At 44.6% G+C, this 21997-nt stretch overlaps 1 protein-coding gene across 1 annotated transcript; it reads left to right on the top strand.

The window, feature by feature from the left end:
* Nucleotides 1–508: 508 nt before the first annotated feature.
* COG7 (component of oligomeric golgi complex 7) lies at nucleotides 509–21648 on the top strand. Its single transcript, XM_075718431.1, has 17 exons — nucleotides 509–674; nucleotides 1460–1608; nucleotides 2157–2273; nucleotides 2456–2624; nucleotides 4722–4804; nucleotides 5582–5704; nucleotides 7641–7839; nucleotides 9922–10049; nucleotides 10635–10789; nucleotides 11976–12092; nucleotides 12619–12684; nucleotides 13454–13640; nucleotides 14651–14791; nucleotides 15239–15322; nucleotides 17308–17422; nucleotides 19709–19852; nucleotides 21337–21648. Exons 1-17 carry the CDS (start codon nucleotides 509–511, stop codon nucleotides 21501–21503), a joined length of 2310 nt encoding a protein of 769 aa, XP_075574546.1. The 3' UTR covers nucleotides 21504–21648.
* Nucleotides 21649–21997: the final 349 nt, after the last annotated feature.

The following is a 21997-nucleotide window of genomic DNA, read 5'->3' as shown; positions in this document are numbered from 1 at the left end:
CCATTTATTTGGCTGCTCATCGTGGTCGGGCCGGGCGTGCCGAGCCATGCGGATGGCCGGTGTTTTCTGGAGGGCGGCAGGCAGCTGCCCCCGGTGCAGCGGGCTCCCGGGAGGAGAAGCACACACGCACGCACACACGCACCCCCCCGGCCCGGGCCGCGCCGGCGGTGATCCCGGCGCTCGTCCGCCCTGCGCTGGGGCCGCCCGCTCGGTTTCCCCACGGACCCCGCTGAGGGTCGCGTCTCTCCGCCCTGAAGCCGGTAACCAGGGGCGGGCAGGCTCGGCGGGCGTGACCAACCCCGAGCTCCGCCGCCCCGCTCCGCCCCCCCCCGCCGGGAAGGCCCCGCGGACGGTGGCCGGCAGGGGCCCGGCGGCTACGGTGGCCGGCAGGGGCCCGGCGGCTACGGTGGCCGGCAGGGGCCCGGCGGCGCGTTTCCCGGTGCGCTGCGGGGCTGCGGCTGCTGGTGGCCGGCCTGGTCGCCGCGGGCCCGGAGGCGAGGCGGCGGCGATGGATTTCTCCAGGTTCCTGTCGGATGACTTCGAGGTGAAGAGCTGGGTGAACGCGGCCTTCCGGGCCGTGCAGCAGGAGGCCCCCGGCAAGGTGGACGCCCACGCCGCTACCCTGGTGATGAAGCTGCAGCTCTTCATCCAGGAGGTCAACAACGCCGTGGAAGGTGAGGGGGCGGCGGGGGTAACGGCGGCCGAGCCCCTTCGCTGGCCGGTAAAGGCGGCGGGCTGGGCCCGGCCCGGGCTTTGTGACCCCGGGTAAGCTTTCCTCCCGCTGTGGCACTGTGCCGCTGCGGTCGTGTCCTGACAGACCTGTTCCAAACCGCTGCCCGGCCGGGGGAAGGTTTAGCTTGGATATTAGGAAAAATGTCTTTGCCAAAAGGGTCGTCGAGCCCTGGAACAGGCCGCCCAGGGAAGTGGCTGGGTCCCCGTCCCTGGAGGTGTTTGGAAGAGGTGTAGACGTGGCGCCTGGGGACACGGTTTGGTGGCGGGCTTGGCCGCGCCAGGCTCGCAGTTGGGCTCGATGATCTTGAGCGACTTTTCCAGCATAAACCCCTCTATGAGCTAAAGTACACATTTAAATCTTAAAGATATAAAACAAGTCATAGAATCATAGAATAATCTAGGTTGGAAAAGCCCTTTAAGATCACCCAGTCCAACCAGTAACCTACACTGCCAAGTCCACTCTAAGCCAACCAAGGGCAGACCAGACTGAACCATGTCCCCAAGTGCCACCTCTGCCCGTTTTTTGAACACCCCCAGGGATGGGGACTCCCCCACCTCTCTGGGCAGCCTGTTCCAGCCTGTTCTGGGCAGTCTTGTTGTTTGGTGTTTTGCTTTGTTGTTTGGGCTTTCTTAAGCATTGGCAATTACACAAGATTATTGAAAAACTCCCTCCTTCCTTGCAAGGGTTCCCAGGCCCTCCTCATGGTGCTGCTTGCTCTTTCTGTAGAAACAAGCCACCAGGCTCTCCAGAACATGCCCAGAGTCCTCCGGGAAGTAGAAGTCTTGAAACAGGAGGCAACATTCCTAAAGGAGCAAATGATTCTTGTTAAAGAAGATATCAAGAAATTTGAAGAAGACACAGCTCAGTCGATGCAGGTGGGTTCTTGTCTTACTTAATGTTTAGCTGCAATTTGTGAAATTCTAAAGTTTCCAGACTTGTTTGTTCGCAACAATCTTGCGAACTCAAGACAGACAAAAACACTTCTTCTGACATTAATAGTAGAAAAGTGGGCATGACACAGCCTAGTGCAATCTGCATTTCCTGAGGAACAGCTGACCATGTTTCGGTTCAGAGTTACCTGACTGGGGGCACTGATTTCTGCCCAGATTTCTGCCTGTTGTTAGCTCGGGTCCGTAGCGCTTTTCAGCCAAAGTGGATATTAAAAGTACAAATCCAGAGTTCAAACTAACCTTTTATTGTTTTGGAACAATATCAACAAATCAACAATTTGGAAAAAATCAACTTTGGAAGTTGATTTAACATCTCTAACTCTTTCAGCCAACTCCTTCCTCTTTGTAATGGGCATGATCTTTTCACACATTTTTTTAAAATCCAAGGCAAAAATAACTCCTATAATATAAGTATCAATGGCAGTCATCTTTTGTTTCAATGGGCGATTTTTTTTTTTTTTTCCCCCCTTCAGGTCCTGGTAGAGATTGACCGAGTGAAATCTAGAATGCAGCTGGCTGCCGAGTCACTTCAGGAAGCAGACAAATGGAGCACGTTAAGTGCAGACATTGAAGAGACTCTTAAAACACAGGTAGATACCCCATTATTCTTTTTGGTCTTTGTGCCTTCAGCTTTCCAGGGAAACTGCGTTTAAAAGTAGGTTTTTGGAGTGACTTTAAAACATGTACCTGTTTGTAAAATGTCATTATGAAACAGGTATTAGTGCTTTCTAAGGTCATGTTCGGTAACCGGGTTGCCTTTCCACGGTGGCAGGATGTGTCTGTGATTTCGGCCAAACTAACAAGTATGCAGAGCAGCCTGGCTATGCTTGTGGATACGCCGGATTACTCAGAGAAGTGCGTGCATCTTGAGGCTCTGAAGAACCGACTGGAGGCCATGGCCAGCCCTCAGATTGTTGCTGCTTTTAACTCCCAGTCTGTAGGTCAGTAAGGCTTGGTGTCATTTACTATCAGTGCAGAGTTTATTGTCTTTAAAAAGTAAAATGTTGTTTGGGTGGGGAGTTTATGTCCTGAAGGCTCCTGGTGCTGGGCTGTGTGCTTTTTCTGGTGGAGCCAGATGCCATGAAATGTTATGTGCTCTGCAGCTGTCTGCAGCCCAGCGCGTCTTTGATTTTCCTACAGTTTGGCATACCTGTAGCCACTATGGGAAATACAGAAGATGTGAGCTGGTTTTATAGGCCGTGTAGATGTGTGAAATGGAGGTGCTGAGGCAGGGCTGCCCTGCTGTCATAGTGTGGTTGTGCCATGGATGCTGTCCACGTGCTGCTCAAGTAAGCAGAAGGCCTCTGGTTTTGCGTTACCATGGTGCTACTGGGCATTTCTGTTACCGCTTGGTGTTGTAATCAAGAAGGAAGTTTGTTTGGAAACATTCTGACTCCTTGCTGCCTTGTAAAAGTTATTTTATAAGCTCTCCTTTAGAAAATTTGACTTTTTGGACTGTTCTTTGTGCTCCTCCTTCACACTCTTACTGTCACAGTGCTTCTGAAAAACGCTTGTTCTGGTTGTTGCCTCTCATCTACGTGCACCTTGAGGTCCCAGTGAGGATCTGGGGCTGTGGTGCTTTTGCCGCACAGCGCTCTGTGGAGTTCTTGTCTGCGTAAAGGCAAGGCGCAGCAGTGCGTGGCTGCAGACAGCTGGAGGGAGCGGAGGAGGGAAGAAGCTCTACGTGCTGGGCTTCTAACAAATGTGCTTAATCCTTTGCGTAGATCTCTCTCTTCTCTCTCCCATTCTTCTTCTGGCTTTTCTTCTTTGCACAGCCTCCTTTTTTCTTGGACTGTGCTCATCACCTTCACAGTAGGTCCCATACCTTTTTTCTGCTGTTGCAGTGCATTACCCTTCACAGACAAATTAATGACGTTTTGGAATATTTTCTCTGCTTAGGATGAAAGTAAATTGAATATTCATATGCTCTGTGAGTTCTCAACCAAAGAAAACATACAGGTGCAAGACAGCTGCTGGCAGCAGGTCTACTGGTATGAGGTCCTTTGCTTGGGCATACTGTTCAGAATAATTCACTTTAAGCACTGTTTGCATTCTCTTTCAAAATCCATTCTGGGCCTGTGGAGACATGGGCTTTTTCCCCATGGAAGAGAGTTTCTCTGTTTACTGTGAAGTCATGTTTTTTCCTGAAGTCCAGCTCCTATAAATGTAATACAAGTCCGTAAACATATCCCCGGAGAGTCTGTACGCTGTGGCTTCCACACATGAGGAGCACTTCAAGTTATTTAGTGTTCCAGGTTTTTCTGCCTTCTGGGTCCTGTTTGAAAAACAAGGTCTCGTTACTAATTCCTCTAACCCCAGATGTATTTTGTGGACAGAACTATAGCCATCCCGCTTACCGTACAAAACAGACTTTAGAAGTACTTGGATTTCCAAGCTTTGTGTAAGAGCTAACTGCGCCATTAGTCAGTCTTGAGGCAGCTGGCTTAGGTGTCAGTTTGAGGAGTGGTGAAAGCAAAGCTGAGGGCTTTGTGCGGTATGTTCTAGTTTTGTAGACAGTGGCTTGTTTCTGGAAAATAATGATTTCCTTCTAGGAGATGCTCTGGTTTTATCTGTCTTTAATACGAGAGACATTTGCTGGTTAAGAAGTTAAATTTATGAAGTTAAATTCATTCCTCGTGTCTGCTGCCTGTTCTTGTTTGAGTGTGGGGTTTAGGTGTTTCTGCTCCTATTTGAGAAGATAAGCAAACAAAAGGTGAGAATGTGTCTTTCTGTACAGGCCACTGCACACACTCCCTTAAAAGAACAATTCTCTTGCTCAGTTAGACTAATGTCTCACCCTCAGCTTTGAGACTGACCAGTGGTTGGACTGGATGATTTTAAAGGTCTTTTCCAACCTAAACAATTCGGGTTAGCTCAGTTGGTTAGAGCATGGTGCTAATAATGCCAAGTTCACAGGTTCAATCCCTGCTTACTGCAGGGGGGTTGGGCTCGATGATCTCTCAAGGTCCCTTCCAACCCAAAGCATTCTAGGATTCTATGATTCTATGATTAACTGCCTATTATTTTGTTTTGTTTAGATCAGGCAAAAACGTTTGTCAAAGTCTTCACCGAAATTGACCGGATGCCCCAGCTTCTTGCTTATTATTATAAATGTCACAAGGTAAGTGTTTTGATAGTATTTTAATATGGAGGAATAAAAATTTGACTTCTTGCTTGGCTAGGACTGTAGGGGGAGCTGCTACATCATGTATTTTACCTTTCCTGTTTGAAGGAGGATGGAACCTGTTCTCCATGTTTCATTCTCTGACTTCTCTTTCTGTCCCTTAACAGCTTTGGTTACCCCCCATGTTTCAGGAGTAATTCTCCATTCCGGGCTTTGTGTTCTTTCCTGCAGTGGACATAGGATATGTGCGTTCTGCTTGATTTCTCTGTGCCTTATAGTTTTGCTTTGCTTTTCTTGGATGTGGCTATGTCAGCAATAACTTTATTGCTGCAACTTGCCAGCTGCTGACTTCTGTAAACTCTTTTCAGGTAAGATTAAAAGTTGGAATTCCAGACAGTTCTGTAGCCATAACCTGATCCTCAAATTTCTCTCATGACTGTGACTTTTGAGGATTAAGTTCAAGGCTAGGGCTTGCCAAGTATTTCAACTATTATGTGGGGGTATCAGTTACAGTCTCATTTTATGAGTAAAATACCAATGTTAATTAAATCTTTGAATCAACTAAGAAGCCTCTAGCTTCGTGCTGAAAGTCGTTTCCTTCTGTGGTACTGAATTGTAGCAAAACGTTACGTGGAAATCTGGAGAGAGGAGTAAGGGTGGACGTTGTGTTTTAGCAAAAGTGCTTTGCATGGGAAGTTCTTGGTTTGAAATAACAAAAGCTAGATCTGTGGACTGTCAGTTCTCCTCTTAGAGTTGTTCTTATTCCCCCTGCAGGTGCAGCTGGTGGCAGCGTGGCAGGATCTTTGCCAAAGCGACTTGAGCTTAGATCGCCAGTTGACTGAACTGTATGACACGCTCCTTGGGACCTGGCACTCCCAACTTCAGTGGGCAACACAGGTGCGGTGACTGCTCAATATTGCTGCGGCGTGTGGGAGAGGGCGAGATTGAGCACGCTCTCTTAATTCTCATAAAGCTCTGGACAGTTAATCAGTGCTCACTCTTTGAGTTATACTCTGTGCCTTATCAATGCAAGATGGGGCCTGCAACCTACTTTCTGTTTCTTGTCCAGCTCTTGCAGACAAGATTTGATTTCTGGTGCTCAACCGACAGCAAGGTTGTTGTGTTATTGACATTAAAGCTGCTCTATCACTTTCATCTGTATCTTCAGTTAAATCTAATTTGTTGGTGTAGCAAATGTGTTCTGTTGCAAGACATTTGAAATGCCTGAATTGCTTTATCACTTGGCCTGGAGGAGGCCCTCAAGGTCGTATTGGGCTGACTCATGTCACTCTGTGTAAGGCATCTGAGGGCTTCTTCTATCACATGTTGGAGTCTGTGTGCCTGTTTTTCCTACCAAGAATAATGTAGAATCCAAAAAAGTTACTGTCCTTTAGTGAAATGAAGAAATAAGTTCAAATTGTTGAGCCTGTAAGAATTTTTCATCCATGAAGGGTAAGAGATTCTTATCTTCATGTTATGAAGCCCGGTGCAAGTGCTAGGCCTGTACTGCAAAGGAGCTCAGTGTTCCCTTGAAATGTATTTTTTCTGCCTAATGATTCGATGTGAATTACAGGTCAGATGTCAACTTACATTTTAGCAGATAGTCTTTGAACTAGGGATTATGAGAGAGAAATGGCACATGGGACAAAGCTCGTGTCACTCAATCTCCTGTGTTGCTTCTGCTTTCTGAAGAATTCTTGGACCTTTTTTATCCTATTCAGTATCCATGGTGACCTTGCTGCAGGAGACTGGTGGTGATCCCAGCTTTCAAAGCAAATGAGAGAGGACAGCTGACAAAAAGGTCACAATAAAAGGCTGTAATGCATTTTATCCTAGCAGAGTTGAGGGTGGCGCATGTAAATAAAAGTTCTCAGCTGATTACAGTCTTTCTAGCCTTTCCAATGCTGACTTCTGCCTATCTGACCAGTAATTTGGCTCATGATATAGTACTGTTTCTTCATATTTTACCGATAGATGTGTTTTTTCCCAACACACCTGTGTAAACTGAGTGCTCTGTTTTCAAATGCCCTTTTCTGCCAGGTGGTTTTTCAAATTACTATAGTGCCTGTGTTCTGCTGAATTCAGTTTTTGACCTATACCTATCATCTGGCTTCTTGGTTGCTGCATTCAATGCACAGTTTCAACGGTAAAATATGTATTGTCCTAGACTTTTGTAATCAGGCTGTCCTGCATACTAGGCCAGCAAGGTTCTTGCAGTCTTAGCAGACCTCTTTTGGTTCTTTTACCCTTTGTGAGGTTTTTCAAATTTGTTTTTGTTCCCTTTTGGTTGGGCGCTCATGTCACCTGAGCAATCTGTGATCTGTTAGTGCACAAAATGTCATCTTCTTGATCTGTATATTGCTATCTCTCACCAGTAGGTAATTCTATATTAGTTCTTTAATGGAAAGAAGCACACGCCCATGACAGTTTTCTGTGCTGGGCATGAAAAAGTCCAAGTCAGGCTGCTGCTTTTTCTTCCAACTCTACTCCCTGGTTATGGCAGCCTGCCTCCCTGCTGACAGCATTTGCAAACCCAGCTGTTCCGCTTTTTCTGTCCCTCTGTTTCAGGAGCCCAGGTCTCTGTGGCAAGGCCATAAGGGAGACTACAGTGGGCATGATTGCCCTTGGGAAGTGGTGCTGCTTCTGCCAGGAGGTATCAGCCCCTGATGGACAGGACCCGCTCAGTTTGGAGCGGGACAGTCTGTCTTTGCTGAGACAGTGACATGTGGTTTGTGCGTTGTGGGGCTCTCTGTGGAAGCTGTCTGCTGCTGTCTGCCACCTCTTGTTCCTCTGAGATAACGAGCTTTTGCTAATAGCTTTTCTGTTACCACAGGTTTTCAAGAACCCCCATGAAATTGTGACTGTATTGTTGATTCAAACTCTGGGAGCATTGGTGCCTTCCATCCCTGTCTGCCTCAGCACTGCCATGGAGAGAACGGGCCAAGAAACCAAGCTGAATAAGCTGCTGGAGCTCTATGATGCCACCATCCACTTCGCAAAAGGGTTGGAAGTAGCAATGCTGCCAAACCTGAGTAAGGCTCTTGCACTGAGTTTTGTCATTCTATTTCAGCAACTCCTTTGTGAAGTTCCGTTGTGGGATTTTGTTTAGTTGTACATGGAGGGAGGGGTTATATCTTCTACAACATTGACCAGTTATGTGGCATCTGCACCTTTGTGTGTGTGTATACACATATATATCTTAGCTAAAGATATTGACACAATACTGAATGAGTTTACTGTAGCAGACCTGTTCTGAGCATGCTTGCTGTCTTAGGTAAATAATATTTAGCACTTTTCATTTTACAAGCATTAGTATTTCTTCTGTTTAACGGATAAGGAAGTGTCTCTAGGGAAGCTATCTGTGAAACCCATTGCGAAAGATCACGAAGCATAAAAGTCAGGGAGTTTCTTGGAATTAAGTCACACCTTACTAAATGAGAGAAAACCTGCTTGAAAGCTGCATCCGTTGGATTCTTAATTTTTATTTTGTAGTTTTTCTGTTGCTACTGGCTTATGTTTTAGTCAAGTGAAAATGCAGGGCGAAATACTATTTCTGAACCGTTGGTCATTTATTCCCTAGCAGCATCCTCAGCGTTTGATTCCAAATCTAACCTGTGCTTTCCTTACCCTGTGATGTTTGTCGTCTCATTTTGGTCATGACTTGATGAATAATTCCTGCAAACCACAAAGTAGTGAGGTGCTGTGTTTACATAGGTTTATGCCTGACTTGAACTGTTGGCTATTTATAGTCCTTTATTAATCTGGTAGGGCCCCTTCAAAGACCAGGTATGGGAAAATCCTAAATTAAAGCTAATGGAGCATTCCTAATGCTGTGTTTCCTGTGTTTGGTTCCTCATGACATTGTCTTGAGCTATTTAAACCTGGATTCTTACTCGATCATGTAAATTATGATTACTGGGCAGTTTCAGGGAGTATGACTGTCATCATGTCTGGTTTTGTTGTCTTTGTGATTGCGTACTCTTGTCAGTCATTTTCTGTCCTTGGCTTAGCTTAATTTGTGGTTCGTAATAGAAATGATTAAAAAGGACTTGGAAAATTATGTCAAATTCTAGAAGATGATGAAATAGGAAGAGAGCTGCTGAACTGTTATCCAAGTGTGTTTAAAAAAAAAAATTCTTTATTTCCGTCTGTCTTGCTGTGGGGTAAGATGTTGGGAAGAGAAATATCTCAAGAATGGGAAGACCAGGTGACTCAGCAGAACAGGGTCAAACCAGTTCCTACGTATGTGTATGTGAGGGAAGGGTTCAGTTATGATTCATGGGATAATTCAGGTTGGAAGGGAGCTCGGGAGATGATCTAGTCCAACCTCCCGCTCCAAGCAAGGTCCGCTATGAGTTCAGACCATGTTACTCAGGGTATTGTCCAGTCTGATCTTGAAAACATCCAAGCATGGAGATAGCACAGGCTTTGGACAACCTGCTGCATTGCTTGTCTGTCCTTAGGGCATAAAAGCTTTTCCTTATATCCAGGGTTGAAAGTAATTCTGGTTTGCTGCTAGTTTGAGATCAGCAAAACTTCACAATAACAGCTAGTGTCCAGTTCTGATTTGAGAAATAACCATTCAGATCTGGTTTTCGTTTGGGTTTGCAGCTCCCTGCTCAACAAAATGGCACTGAAATGCTGAGTTCATGGTTCACGTTGATGAACACGGTGAAATAGTAGTGCTAAGTGAATTGAGTTAATGTCAATTATTTTAAGTATGAACCAGGCTTTCTGATAAATGAGGATTGCCCCTGTTTTAAGTTGTGGGAGTAATGTGTTTCACTTCTCAAATGGTTCAATACTTTCCTTCTACTGTAGGTTGGAATGTTTAATAGATTTTTGTCACCCAGGCTGTTTTGGAGCAGTGAGTGATAATTTTCGTGAGGCACTTGTTGAGGTAGAACATCTTGGTTTTAGGAAGCATGTAGAGATAATAATCTTGTTTTTAAAAAAATGAAAAAAAAAAAAAAATCTGTATAGTTGAGACTTTAAAGCTGTTGGGCAACATTCCAAGCCTGTGTAGGCAGTATGCTCTAATTGAATGTTGCTTGAAACAAGGTTTTTAGTAACATGTTCGTCTATTTGTAGACTAAACATCTGATTCTTTGTAGAGGAGCAGAACCTGGTAAAAGTGATGGAACTGGTGGAAGCGGTGTATGGTCCGTACAAGCCCTATCAACTTGAGTATGGAGACCTGGAAGAAGAAAATCTCCTCATTCAGATCAGTGCAGTGCCCTTGGTAATGTAGCAGTCTTTGTCCAACTACACCGGGAGAGGCTTGAAGCCTTGACTAAATACAAGGCTCTTTGCCATAGTTACTGCTCAATTTCCTCCTGTAATTTTTTGGTAATATTTCCTGTTTGCAGTATATTTTTATACTGTTAAGTAAATTTTGTTTAAGAAATAAAGTCAATTTCAGCAGCACTGTCAGGTTGGAGGTAACTCCTTTCTTCTTCTCCTTCACCCAGTAACATGCACCGTGTGAATGTGCTGGAGAAAGACTTTACCAAAATACTACTGTCAACCAATAGAATTTATTAAGAACAGGGTCCGGGGGAGGAAAGTCCTTTTCGTAGAAGATTCTGTTGTTGCAGAACTGTTTTTCCTTGAAGGCCTGGTAAACATAGGATTTGGCAGCCTGACTTTTACTAACAGTCACTGTGCAGGAGGGTGGAAGCAACGAGCGTTGTTCTTCCACAAGTGTGTCACAAGATTGGAGGATACTGAGAGAGCGACGTGTTACACAAGGTGTCTTTTCTTTAATGCCTGGACACTCACTGAAAGAAGAGTCAGGCTCAACTTTGTTGTTGTTGTTGTTGTGTAGGAGCATTGGGAAGTAATTGACTGTGTCCAGGAACTGAACCATTCAGTCAACAAACTCTTCATTCTGGCTTCTGGAGCCATCGACAACTGCATTAAACTCACGGATGGACTGGGAGCGTGCGGGCTCCTTAAGGCCCTGAAAGCTCTGTTCACAAAGTAAGGTGCTTTTAGTTACACTGCGGCATTTATCCTAAGGGAGTAGCGAGTATTCAGTTTGTGGCCCAGGACTTTGTAGTTTATGAAGAATGGCTGAGAGCGGGAAGTATCTATAACTGTAATATGAATCATCTGATATCCCCTCCTACCACTTAATTCAGGCACTGACTATTTTTTAGGGGAAAAATGGAAGCTTTTTATGGCTAAATGGAAGACTTCTCTGAGCTGTTTTCTATTCTGGTTGGACTGAATTTTCATTTTTAATAAATACTTTTGGAGGGAAAAATGTTTTCCAAAACAGAGTAAGACAAAGACAAAGCCTGATGAAAGTAGAACTCAGGGAGGGAATGTGTACTTGCTGGGACAAGCGACCTCACATTCAGAATCTACCTGTAAGCGCGAGATGCCCTAGTGAGTGAGGTTCACTATAAGTTCTTGTCTTAAACTATCAGTGACAGCCTGGTTAGATCGTATTCCAGCACTGATTACCTCCTTATTCTTTCCTGATATCGAAAGAGCTGCTCACAAGGTGTAAATCGAACTGTTACCTTGCTGCCCTGTGGGAAGGGGGAAGAGGAAAGAGGAAAGCACACTTCTCTGATCTCACCTTCTTTATAGGCAATTACATAGCAGTGTACGTGCCTCCAGCTTATCGGCATTATTTACAAAAAAAGAAGGGGGGGTGTGGAAAACAAAATGTTCTTTTTGTCCATGTTCTCCTCTGGGGAGTAGCTGAGAAAACAAATTCATGAGATTGTTGTCACTGTGTTCCTGGAGTAAGGGCCAAGTGATGTTGGAGTAGCCTTATAAACTTTTACTGGTCTTTCCTAGGAGATCTGATTAATGTAGTGGTAACAAAAATGTCTTACTCACACCTTCTCTTGGGATTGGAGATATCCTAGTAACTCTTACGCAACAACTGAAGTAGCCACACAGTTATCTGTTACTGATTTCTCCCTGTCTTCCAGTGTAGGCTTGAGTGGGCTGTGGCTGATCAGTTCTTCACATCCATGTGTTTGGACTGGAACAACAGTGTCTCTTCCGAACTCCTCCTCTTTTAGTGTTTCTGGTTCTTATTTGGTCCTTGTAGAGGACTGAACGAGCAAATCGCAGGACACGCAGTTATGCTGCTCTCCAACCTATTCTCTTACGCTGGTGCTTATCTCTTCTCCATTTCTCATTACAGGTATACCTCTGACTTTACAAATACATTGCAGTCTATACGAAAGAAATGTAAACTGGATGATGTCCTATCAGAATCCCTTTTCCAGGAGGACTGGACTGCTTTCCAAAACTCTGTCCGGTAAAAGGGATTTTTTGCCCGGCTCAGAACTGATTTTTGTATGAAAGTTGGAAGGGAATTACTTGGGGTCAGTTTACACAAGTTCTTAGTGCAGAACGCAGGGCTATGCCCACTTAGTTGCGGTGCTGCTGGGAGCATTAGTGTTAGCGACTGGGTTTCAGGTTGCTGCTGGCACAGTAAGTGCTATGAGTCTCCCCGCCCTGTCTGGAGCAAGACTGCATGTTGTATCACTTGAAATATCAGCAGCTCTTAGAATTTTTCCCAGTGACGCTGAGCTGGCCTTAGCCATGATGACAAGAAGTAGCATGTGGATGAGGCTGTTGGGCAGAAAAATTCAGCATATTATCGAATAGATGTAGAGTTAATAGCCAAATTAACTCGTGACAGATGTGTCTCCTGTGGGCTGTGGTTTGGTTATTGCATTTTATAATCACTTGAGACGTTTCTGAGATGGGTTGTCTGGGGGCTTTCTGGCATTACCTGCCTCAAATCTCACAACATGTGTTTTTGTCTTGCTCTTTCCCAGGATAATTACTAGTTGTGGCGAGCTCCTTCGTCAGTGTGGAGACTTTGAGCAGCAACTAGCCAACAGGTAAGCATTGCTGAACTTAATTCATGAGCTGTCAACATAGGTACCAAGTTGAAAGAAAACAAACCCCAAGGTGCTTTTGTTGCGTAGACCATGGAGGGAAAGCAGAGCCACTGTGATTTCCCCCCGCTGCCCCTCCCCATCTTTTGAAGTGTCAGAGGTGGTCACAGACTGTTCCACTTGATCGTGTGCCCTGACACAGTCACAAGAATCCTTTTTCTTGGATACCTGGCTGGGCATCAAATGGACTGCCAGATTGGGGTCAGGAAGGAATTTTCCACCAGATCAAATTGGCAAGATTCTCACCCCCCTTGTGACATGGGGCATGAATCATTTGCTGAAATGAATCTAGGTGTGCCTTAACTGATCGATTCCTGGTAACTTGAGGAGCGTCAAGCACACGCAGCACGTAGATCCTTTGTTGCTTGTAAGCAGTGCACTGTTCAGCCCCTTGTACATTGAAATGCTTTAGTCTGACTTGAGTGCCTGTGCTCTGTATGGGACACAGCGGCCTGCAGTGCACAGGAGGCTGGGTTTGTTTCATATTTGCTAGACATTCTGAGAGCACAGTCCTCTCTTTTTCATCTCAGTATTTCTGCAGTTTTTGAGTTGCACAGTAGACGTGAGAGTTGGCTGTAATTAGCGTCTGCCACCAATGAATACTCTCTCCCTTGAAGTAACATAAAGGTAGTGTTGGCCCTTGGACCAACATGAGAACAACAGTGCTGATTTCAGAGGATTTTGCTGGTGACTTTTGTGTATTTGTTTTCAGGATTTTATCAACTGCTGGGAAGTATCTCTCAGACTCCTACAGCCCTTGTAGTTTTTCTGGCTTTCAGGACACCAGTTCTGCAGAAAAGAAGAGCTCTGTAAAGAATCCCTGGCAGGAGTACAATTATCTTTTGAAGGAGAATCCATCTGAGTACGCCAGCCTTATGGAAACGCTTTACACTCTAAAGGTAGCTTTGGTGCCTGGGAGAGCTTGCCTCTATCACAGGATGCTGTTGGGCCCACATTTGGTAGACGAGACCTGGATTCCCCCTACAGCCTGATTACTTTTCATCCTGAGCTGCAGCCTTTTGATGGGCTGTGTTCCAAGTCTTCCACAGAGACACTGATTGATCTGCTGAGAGATGAAATGTCCAAACCCAGAAAGTCTGGACTCATTCCATCTCTCCCCAGATCCTGGCTGTGTTTTGTGAACATGCCCTTATCAGTTCAGGTAGGGGAGATTTTGTTGCAGAAAGCATTGGGAAGATTGTGTTGGAGACATCTCAAATTCTGGAGCCCACATACTGGCTTCTCAAGACTTTCTTTGCCACTTAGGCTCTGCTGCCATATCCATTCTGAAATATAATTCTGCAAGATCATTCACGCATGCATCTGTGAACAGGGTAGAATGACTCTAGTTATCTTCTTGTGGATCTAAGTTATGTTTGCCATTGTTGGTCACATGTAGTAGTGAAGTCAAGGTTATGAGTCCTGTCTCTTATTTCCTCAAAACGTTTTGATTTCTTTTGCACTTAATTTACCTGCAACTTGTGTAGCTCTGCCTTCAGTGTTACGTTTGACTTTAAACCTTTGCTAAACAGGCAAGTTCCGTAGGTACCCTTTGTGTAAAACTTCTGCTTAGTTCCATGCAGGGAATCAGTTAGTTGTGCCCTTTGAGTAAAGGCAGTTTTGCCATCTTCTCTGCAAGTTTCTCAGTATCTAACCTGTACTGGTGCCTGGCATGGCTGGAATGTGATGCTGATTCTTTGTTACACATTTCAGGGAGCAGTGTGCCGTTTGTCTTAAATAACTGCTTGGAATAGGGCATCCCAAAGGAAACAAGCTGTGCCATTGCAGAGGAAAGCTCTTTTGTATTAGGATGGCCTAGTAAAGACCTATTTAAGAATGGTAACATAGCTTCTCTTTGGTCAGTTTAATGACTTCTGTATGTAAACGTTTTTCTGTGTCTGTGTGTTAGGAAAAAGGTACGAGTAACCATAACCTGTTGTCTTCATCTCGATCTGCCCTGAGCCGCCTCAACCAGCTGGCACACCACTTGGCTTTTGATTCTGTTTTTCTTCGCATCAAACAACAACTCTTACTTGTTTCAAAGATGGAGGTGAGTCATGGGTACATCGATCTGATCTGAACTGGCAAGGTTTACTCGACGTATCCCTTAAGGTGGAGTACCTTTCTACTTTTCAGAATGTTTCCCTCTGGTGTCACATTTCTTCCATGAGCTACAGTCAGTGGAAAAGTTTTACCTCCCTTCATCCACAGCATTCACAACAGACACCTATGTTTGCAGTCTCTGTTGTTTGTTTTAGATGTTGCTTTTCTAACTTTTGTGAGCATGTATTTTCCACAGGGAGCTGTGTGGAAAGGGTTGTGTATGTTTTGGGCCCAAGGGAGGTCAAGGGTAGCAGTTTTCTCACCGTCTCTGTTCTGCTTTCTAGAAGTCCTTGGGTAGTCACAGTTCATGTCGCTGGGTGACCCCTTCCTAGCATGATGATAGACTTCACGCTCCAGGAAGTCATAGATTCTTTCTGCACTTTTTGCCTCACAGGGTTGGAATTCTGGTGGCATTGGTGAGACGCTGACGGATGACTTGCCAAACTTCAGCCTGACTCCTCTGGAATATATCAGCAATGTAAGAGCATGTAAGGGTAGTTACTGGAAGCCCAGTGCTGGGGAAATCTCTTCTGTGTTTCCCCAATTTTTTGTAAAATCATAGTATTTGTTAAAATTGTTATATGATGGTTATAGATGCTCTCAGTGGTCCAGCCCTCATTGGTTGGGTTGTGCCATTCTTTGTAGCTTTTATGAAATTCCTGTCAAATTCTGGAATACCAAAAGAAAGTAGGGAGCACGAGGAGAGATTCTCTATTGAACTGCACTGTTTACAGTGTTAACTCTTGTATGGGATGGGAAATGCCAACTTTTGTTTGTAGGGGTGAATACTGAGCATATCTTCATAATACAGCCCAAGTAACCTAGAAGTTCCTGCAATGTGTATTGGAGTGATTTAATCATACTATGAAGTTGAAAAAGTCTTGAGCTCTTACCCTTCTAATCCCCATGTGACTCCCTGGTTTCTCTTTCTGATGGAATAACAATGAAACCTTTCTGGCAGTGGGGTGTCTGAGTGGGAAAGGAGAGTGGGCTGCTCCTCCCTTATGACTAGGCACTCCGCAGTTTGGTGCTGCTGAACAGCATTCAGGTTGCTCTCCCATTCTCCTGGTTGGTGTTTCAAGTCACTGCCAAATTCGCAGTTCAGATATTAGTATTAGCTGCTATTATTATCTCAATACAAAGTATAATTTTGATAAGCAAGTTTTTTATGTTACTATCATTCTGTGCATCAACAGGGAATGGATTTTTCAAAGACAGGCTGCAACCAAAAGCTTTTAATATTTTGGTTTCCTCTGGCTTATGGCCTACAGACTGTTATACTCTGCTTTTAAAGCTTTTAAAAGAAAAAGAAATGTATAGAAATGGGTAGTCGGTCAATTTGTGGGGATAATTTTATGACGGGTAGTGTGAATTTAGCTATCTGAGAGGCTTTTATGAGGTTTAAAAAGCTCATGGGCAGTAGTGTATCAGGTAAAACTTCAAGGAAAGGTTGCTCCTGAATTCCTAAGTAGCTTTCTAATTAACACAGTTCACCAGGAAAGATGTGCATGGTTGGTAAGAGGCTGAATATGCTCCCCTGCCACTTTAATTGAAAGTTAAAACTGAGATGTGTATGGTGGTTAATTGATTCTGTGAGGAATCAAAGGACATTTCTGCCTGTCCAAGGCAAAGAGGAACTTCAGAAAATTTCAGATACAAAGCATTTGTCTCCTGACATCTTTTCAGATCTACTCTTTATCCTGCTGCTGAGTGATAGGTGGGCCAGGACTGAGCCACGGCTTTGTCTTGGGTAGTCTTGAAATAACACTACTGCATTGTGCAGTAAAACTGAAAACTAAAAAACTAAAGTAGAGTTTAGAAACAAATTGATGTGGTGTGCGTGCTGTGTAGAAGAAAAGGCAGGTGATGTGAGCTCAGGAAAAAGCTATTAATGAACATGCTCCATAACGGGGAGGCAGAGTACTCTGAACTGTATCTGCACCTGGGAAGATTCTCTGGAGCAGCAGATAATCGCTTTATAAACAGCGCAGTATTTGTTGTATGCCTGATGCTATGTAGCTTATGCGTATGAATTTGCGAGCATGGTCCCTGTTTGGGAGTGATATGTTTCAGTAATTCATGATTATATTGTCACTTGAATCCATCTGTCCTCTTCTGTGGTTTTGGTTTGTTCAGTCTCTCAGATTCTGCTCTAGAAAACAAATTGCTGGGAACACTCCAGAGATCAAAGATATGCTTGGAGTAACAGTTCTCTGTACAGGTCTTTCTTAACATGATTGTTTCAATGACTGGTTCTCTGACCTTGTGAAAAATTATTTCTTATACAAAGTGTAATGATGAGCAAGAGTCAATTTCTTTCTGAGCAAAGGTAGGTTAGTGAGCTGCTGTCAAGCTCAGCTTTTGGCTTTCAGGTGTGGATTACTGCAGTTGACTTTTTTTTCTCTAGCAAAGTGCTTGCTTCACGTTTGTTCAGTGACTCAGCTCTTTATGCTTCTATTCTAGATTGGGCAATATATTATGTCACTTCCTCTCCACCTTGAGCCTTTTGTCACTCAAGAGGATTCTGCTTTGGAACTGGCATTACATGCTGGAAAACTGCCTTACCCCCCAGAGCAAGGTAGGGTGAAACCGAAGACTTGAAGTGTCTGGGGGAGAGCTTTCACCTTTTGACATTACATGGGTGTGATGTGTTGTGGTAGCAAAGCTGTTTGAGATCCATTTTCTATCGTCTAGTCATGCTGTTTCTTCAAAGAGTCTCTTGGTAATACGCTGGAGGAGCGAGCCTCTAAACAATGAGTAAAACTTCTTCAGCTTGGTCTGTTTAAGTTTAGTGTTCATTAAAACTGCGGTTTGGGTGCGGGGTCTGAAGTATTACTGGTTTGGAGTTGGAGCAGTATTTAATATCCTAGGTGCAGGGAGTGAACAGGACGTACCTGGGGTCAGTTCCCAAACTCTGAAGGGAACCGTTGAACCATCTAGCCTGAAAGACTTCTCAAGTTAGCTTTTGTGGCTTCTGCTCCTTATCAGCCTGCCCACTGGACTACAGTTCACGGAGGGGCTGGGACTGTCTAAGAGCTTGCTGAAAGGGGACTCTCGCTCCAGCTTTGCACTCCTGCCTTCTGCTTTGTGCTGCTTCCACAGTAGGGCCGTTTCCATTCATTAACCCTACAGAAAAGTATTCACTTTTTTCTTTCTCTGTATCAAAAATGTTTCAATAAAGTGATTTAAATCAACTTCCTAAGAGGTCTACTATGCAACAGCGCTGGCAGGAGCGCACAGCAAGGAACAGGCAAAGAGGAAGCTTGTGACCATGTTTCAAAGCAGTGAGTTGTTGGGTTGGCTGACCCTCTCGTGTAACGCCCCCATCTGCTGAAGAAAACTAGCCTGCATCGGTGATCATACAGTGTATTCTTACCCGCAGACAGCACCTAAGCTGGGATTCTTGCAGCAGCTGCTGCCAGGAACTGACCTGTATGAAGCTTTCCAGCTTCAGACCCTAGTGAAATGTCCCGTAAGCTTAATTTTACACTAATCACTTGTGGTATAAAGTACGCAGTCCTCTATGGCCTCACTGAGAACCACAATCCCTTAATTTGTTGCTAGAAAAAGGGGAGCCCCTGAGGTCCTTTCTTCAGGAACAGGTTATTCATTCTCAAGCACGATAGTAATGCTGTTTACTTGTAAACAACTTTTTCCTCTGCCTCTTCTCTCTGTAAATCCAGGAAAAACTACTGTTATACTTTGTGTGACGTGCTAACCTGTGCCCATCTGTCACAAAGATTAGGAGCCCACAGTTAGAAACGAGCCTGCCGTCTGTCTTGTTTTGGACAGGTTTTGCATCTTTGGGAATTTCTTTTCCTAAGGGTCTGACGATGTGTTCTAGCCTCCGTAGTCAGGTTCTTGCTCAGTACGGACACAGTTCTGGAATGCTGACCACTTAATTTAAATTCCTTTCTCATCCTGTATTAACTCCAGCTGAAAAATCATTAGTGCTACTTCCAGTGCTACCTGAGACTTTAGTGATTAGATACGAGCCACAGTGATTAAACCCCCCCGTGCTGAAGGAAGTGCAGTGGGTGCTGTGGGTGGCTGCTGTCTGAGACAGCTACCTCCCAGGTTCCTCTTCAAAACTTTCTCCCCAGAACACACGAGGAGTTCTTTCTGCATGTCTTTCCTTAATTTCTTGCAGTGAGCCGAGTTTTGGCTTGTGTTCATTCTTCCGATGGCTGTCCTTACCTGTTGTGTCATTAATCCTGCTGCAGGTAACAACAGTAGCTACATAATGCTTCCCAGCAGGTTGGCAGCGCACCATGGTTTGCTGCGGTTAATCTCTTCTTGGTGTTTATTTCCACTGACAATCAAGGAAGCGTAGAGCTTGGTATTTATAGTCTTCCTGTAGCCTTCTGAGAATAAGCTCTTTAGTTTAGGTTTTTGCATTACTTATTTTGTCATCTTAAAGCATTTACATGTTTAGTAGTTCATTAACTTTCAAAACACTGATGAACACAGAATTCCTTTAGGGCTTGGGAAAAAAGCTGTGAATCCTTGTCATTGCAGTAGTCTGTAAACTAGTCCTGGAAGATGATCCTATAGAATATGGCAGGCAGTGCCCCTGATCCCAGCCTGATCACCTGTCAGCCCTTTGGAAATGACTTACCTGGAGAAGTGAGAGGGAAGTAAAGTGTTTTGGGTCTTGAGCTAACTTTCAGTATTGTAGAGTATCAAGGAGGATACGTAACTGCTTTGACTACTCCAGAAACAGCTGATAAACTCTGAATCCTAATGAATACTTCAACGTCTCGTTGAAGAAGCAGCTAAACCATTTATGAATTATGTTTTGTTACAAAATCAGCAAATGCAGGCGAGTGAGACTGCTGACAGCTAACAAGAGTTTTCTGTACAGGAGATGAATTACCTGAGCTGGACAACATGGCTGACTACTGGCTGGGCTCCATCGCCAGAGCTACGATGCAAACTTACTGCGAAGTCATCCTGCAAATACCAGAGCTCACAGTACATTCGACAAAGCAGCTTGCCACAGACATCGGTAAGCTCGGTGCACGCGTTGTCCTGAGAACTGTTGCCCTAACACGTGGGCTGCTCTGTCATTACATGAGATTTGAAGAAACTGCAGTGTGGGTTTCTCCTTTAATCATGAGTGTGTTGATCTGATATGATCCTCTGCATGGTAGGGTGGTTCGCAGCTTCTCTTTGCAAAGTGTTCTGTCACACCCCTCTTTGAGGGAAGGGTGATGTTCTGGCAGGTACTCCTGCTTCTTCACTGCTTTGTGCTTCTGACTGTGGAAGTCAAAATCCTTCTGAACTGAGAGGATTCCCTTACAAGCCGGTCTTAGCATGAAAGATCTGTATATAATCCTTTCAAGTGTGGCACTGCTCTTTCCCTTCTCAACAAAGTGCTGTGTACTGCCAGGATATGCCATACAGGGGGTACGCAGCATGTGCCAAGCCTGTTGGGAAGTGCTCCAGTGGATTATGAAGGGGGCAGCTGGTTGATTTCTTCCATCCCCTTGATAGCTGAGTTAGGGAAGATCAGCTAAAGGCATTCTAAAAGTTGTTGTGGAGCACATGATCAGCATCCTTTTTTGGAAAACCTATAGGATCAGCTCTCCTGCCATGGTTAACTTACCGCACTGCTACTCTGAAGGTGCTAGATGACTAAAGTTACTTTCAACATGGAGAAATTTTCAGCAGCAAAGTGGGACGTAGCTGGCACATGTTGTTCATCTCTGCCTTCTCCCATGCCATGCAGAGTGATCGAGGGAGGACTGATGGAAGGCGTTGGGGAAGGCGTTTCTGCAGGATGTGGAGGAGATTAGTTTTTCTTATCCAAAGCTGATGAAAGTGTCACCTCGAGACCACTGCAGCTATTGTAAATGCCAGTTAGTCCTTTATTTGCTGTAAATCATGGATGCTGACTTCCCCATGGCCAAGCTCAAAAATAAAGATACAGACAATATCTCGCTCAGCTCGCCTGAAAGTGTGCTTGAGTGCCAGTGAACTCAGCCTGAATCCTTTTTTTTTTTTTTTTTTTTGGCATTGCTTAACAAGAAACCAGTGGATTAGAGGCTGGTTGCTTGGCATTCTCCCTGCCATCCTTAATTCCCCAACTGACTTTGAATCAGTGAGCTGGAACTCCCTCCTGCCTCAACAGCCATTCACCTCTGCAGAACTTCCCAGCTTTGTTGCAAGCTCTTTGCCTTTGAAAGTGTGATTGTGATCCTTTATCTGTGACCGTGGTGACTGGTCACCGCAAGGGTGTTGTGCGCAGATATTGAAACGTGGCAGAATGTGCCTCAGTCCTCTGAACAAAACAGACAGTTGTCTAAACTAGTGTACAGGAAGCCAAAAATATGCACCAGTCAGTACAGTTAGATTCCAAACACACTGCCGTCTTCCGTGGTTTTGATCTGTCAATGACAGGATTCTAGCTGTCGTGAAGAACGAAGAATAACTTTCATTTGCACAGTGTCTGTTGCCTGTTCAAATACGTGTTTATCCTTGATGTTACAGATTATCTAATAAATGTTATGGATGCCCTCGGCCTTCAGCCATCAAGAACACTACAAAATATTGTAACTCTGTTGAAGGCAAAACCAGAGGACTATCGGCAAGCTGCAAAAAGCGTGCCCCGCAGAATGGCCAGCAGCATCGCTGCGATGAGAGGCCTGGAGTGTTAGCTGTAATGTCCCTGCTGCTGGACACTGTTCACGGGCTGAACTGTTTGGGTTGGTTTTATTTCCCTATAAACTTTGCAAGGACGGTGGAAAATGTCTCTGGGGATTAGGGGAATTTCTTTCTGAATAACTTTTAATAAATGTCTTTGTCTAGGAAAAGCTTGTTCCATTTTTCCATCTTTAGAAATAAGGAAAGATATCCTACAGCCAAATTTACCAAAAACTATCCGGATGACCTTGAGTAGGCTGAGCAGTGCTGGCTTCTGGCTAGAAATGTTCCGCCAGTTGCTGGAGAGTTCATGCTTCATGGCAGTGAGATGACTGGCTTTTTCGGAAAATTTAATCAATTCTGAAACTAAAATTATGGGGTAGGTACAACAAAGATCCACTGATTGGAAGCTCTTCTACCTGGAGGCAATCGCCATTGCTCAAGTCTGTCGTCATTCACACAGTCAAGAAGACGGTCTCATCAATTAGTAGGTGAGGCATGATGAAGC

This window comes from Pelecanus crispus, chromosome 11 (assembly GCF_030463565.1).
Source record: "Pelecanus crispus isolate bPelCri1 chromosome 11, bPelCri1.pri, whole genome shotgun sequence".
Taxonomy (NCBI): Eukaryota; Metazoa; Chordata; class Aves; order Pelecaniformes; family Pelecanidae; genus Pelecanus; species Pelecanus crispus.
Note: the sequence above shows the minus strand (reverse complement) of the source record. Positions and strands in the feature narration are given on the sequence as shown.

Bases quoted from the DNA above. Each gene is read 5' to 3' on its own strand.
- COG7 (XM_075718431.1), top strand. From the start codon at position 509: ATGGATTTCTCCAGGTTCCTGTCGGATGACTTCGAGGTGAAGAGCTGG. The intron at 675-1,459 runs GTGAGGGGGCGG...CTCTTTCTGTAG, and splicing joins GGTCAACAACGCCGTGGAAG to AAACAAGCCACCAGGCTCTC. The intron at 7,840-9,921 runs GTAAGGCTCTTG...GATTCTTTGTAG, and splicing joins AGCAATGCTGCCAAACCTGA to AGGAGCAGAACCTGGTAAAA.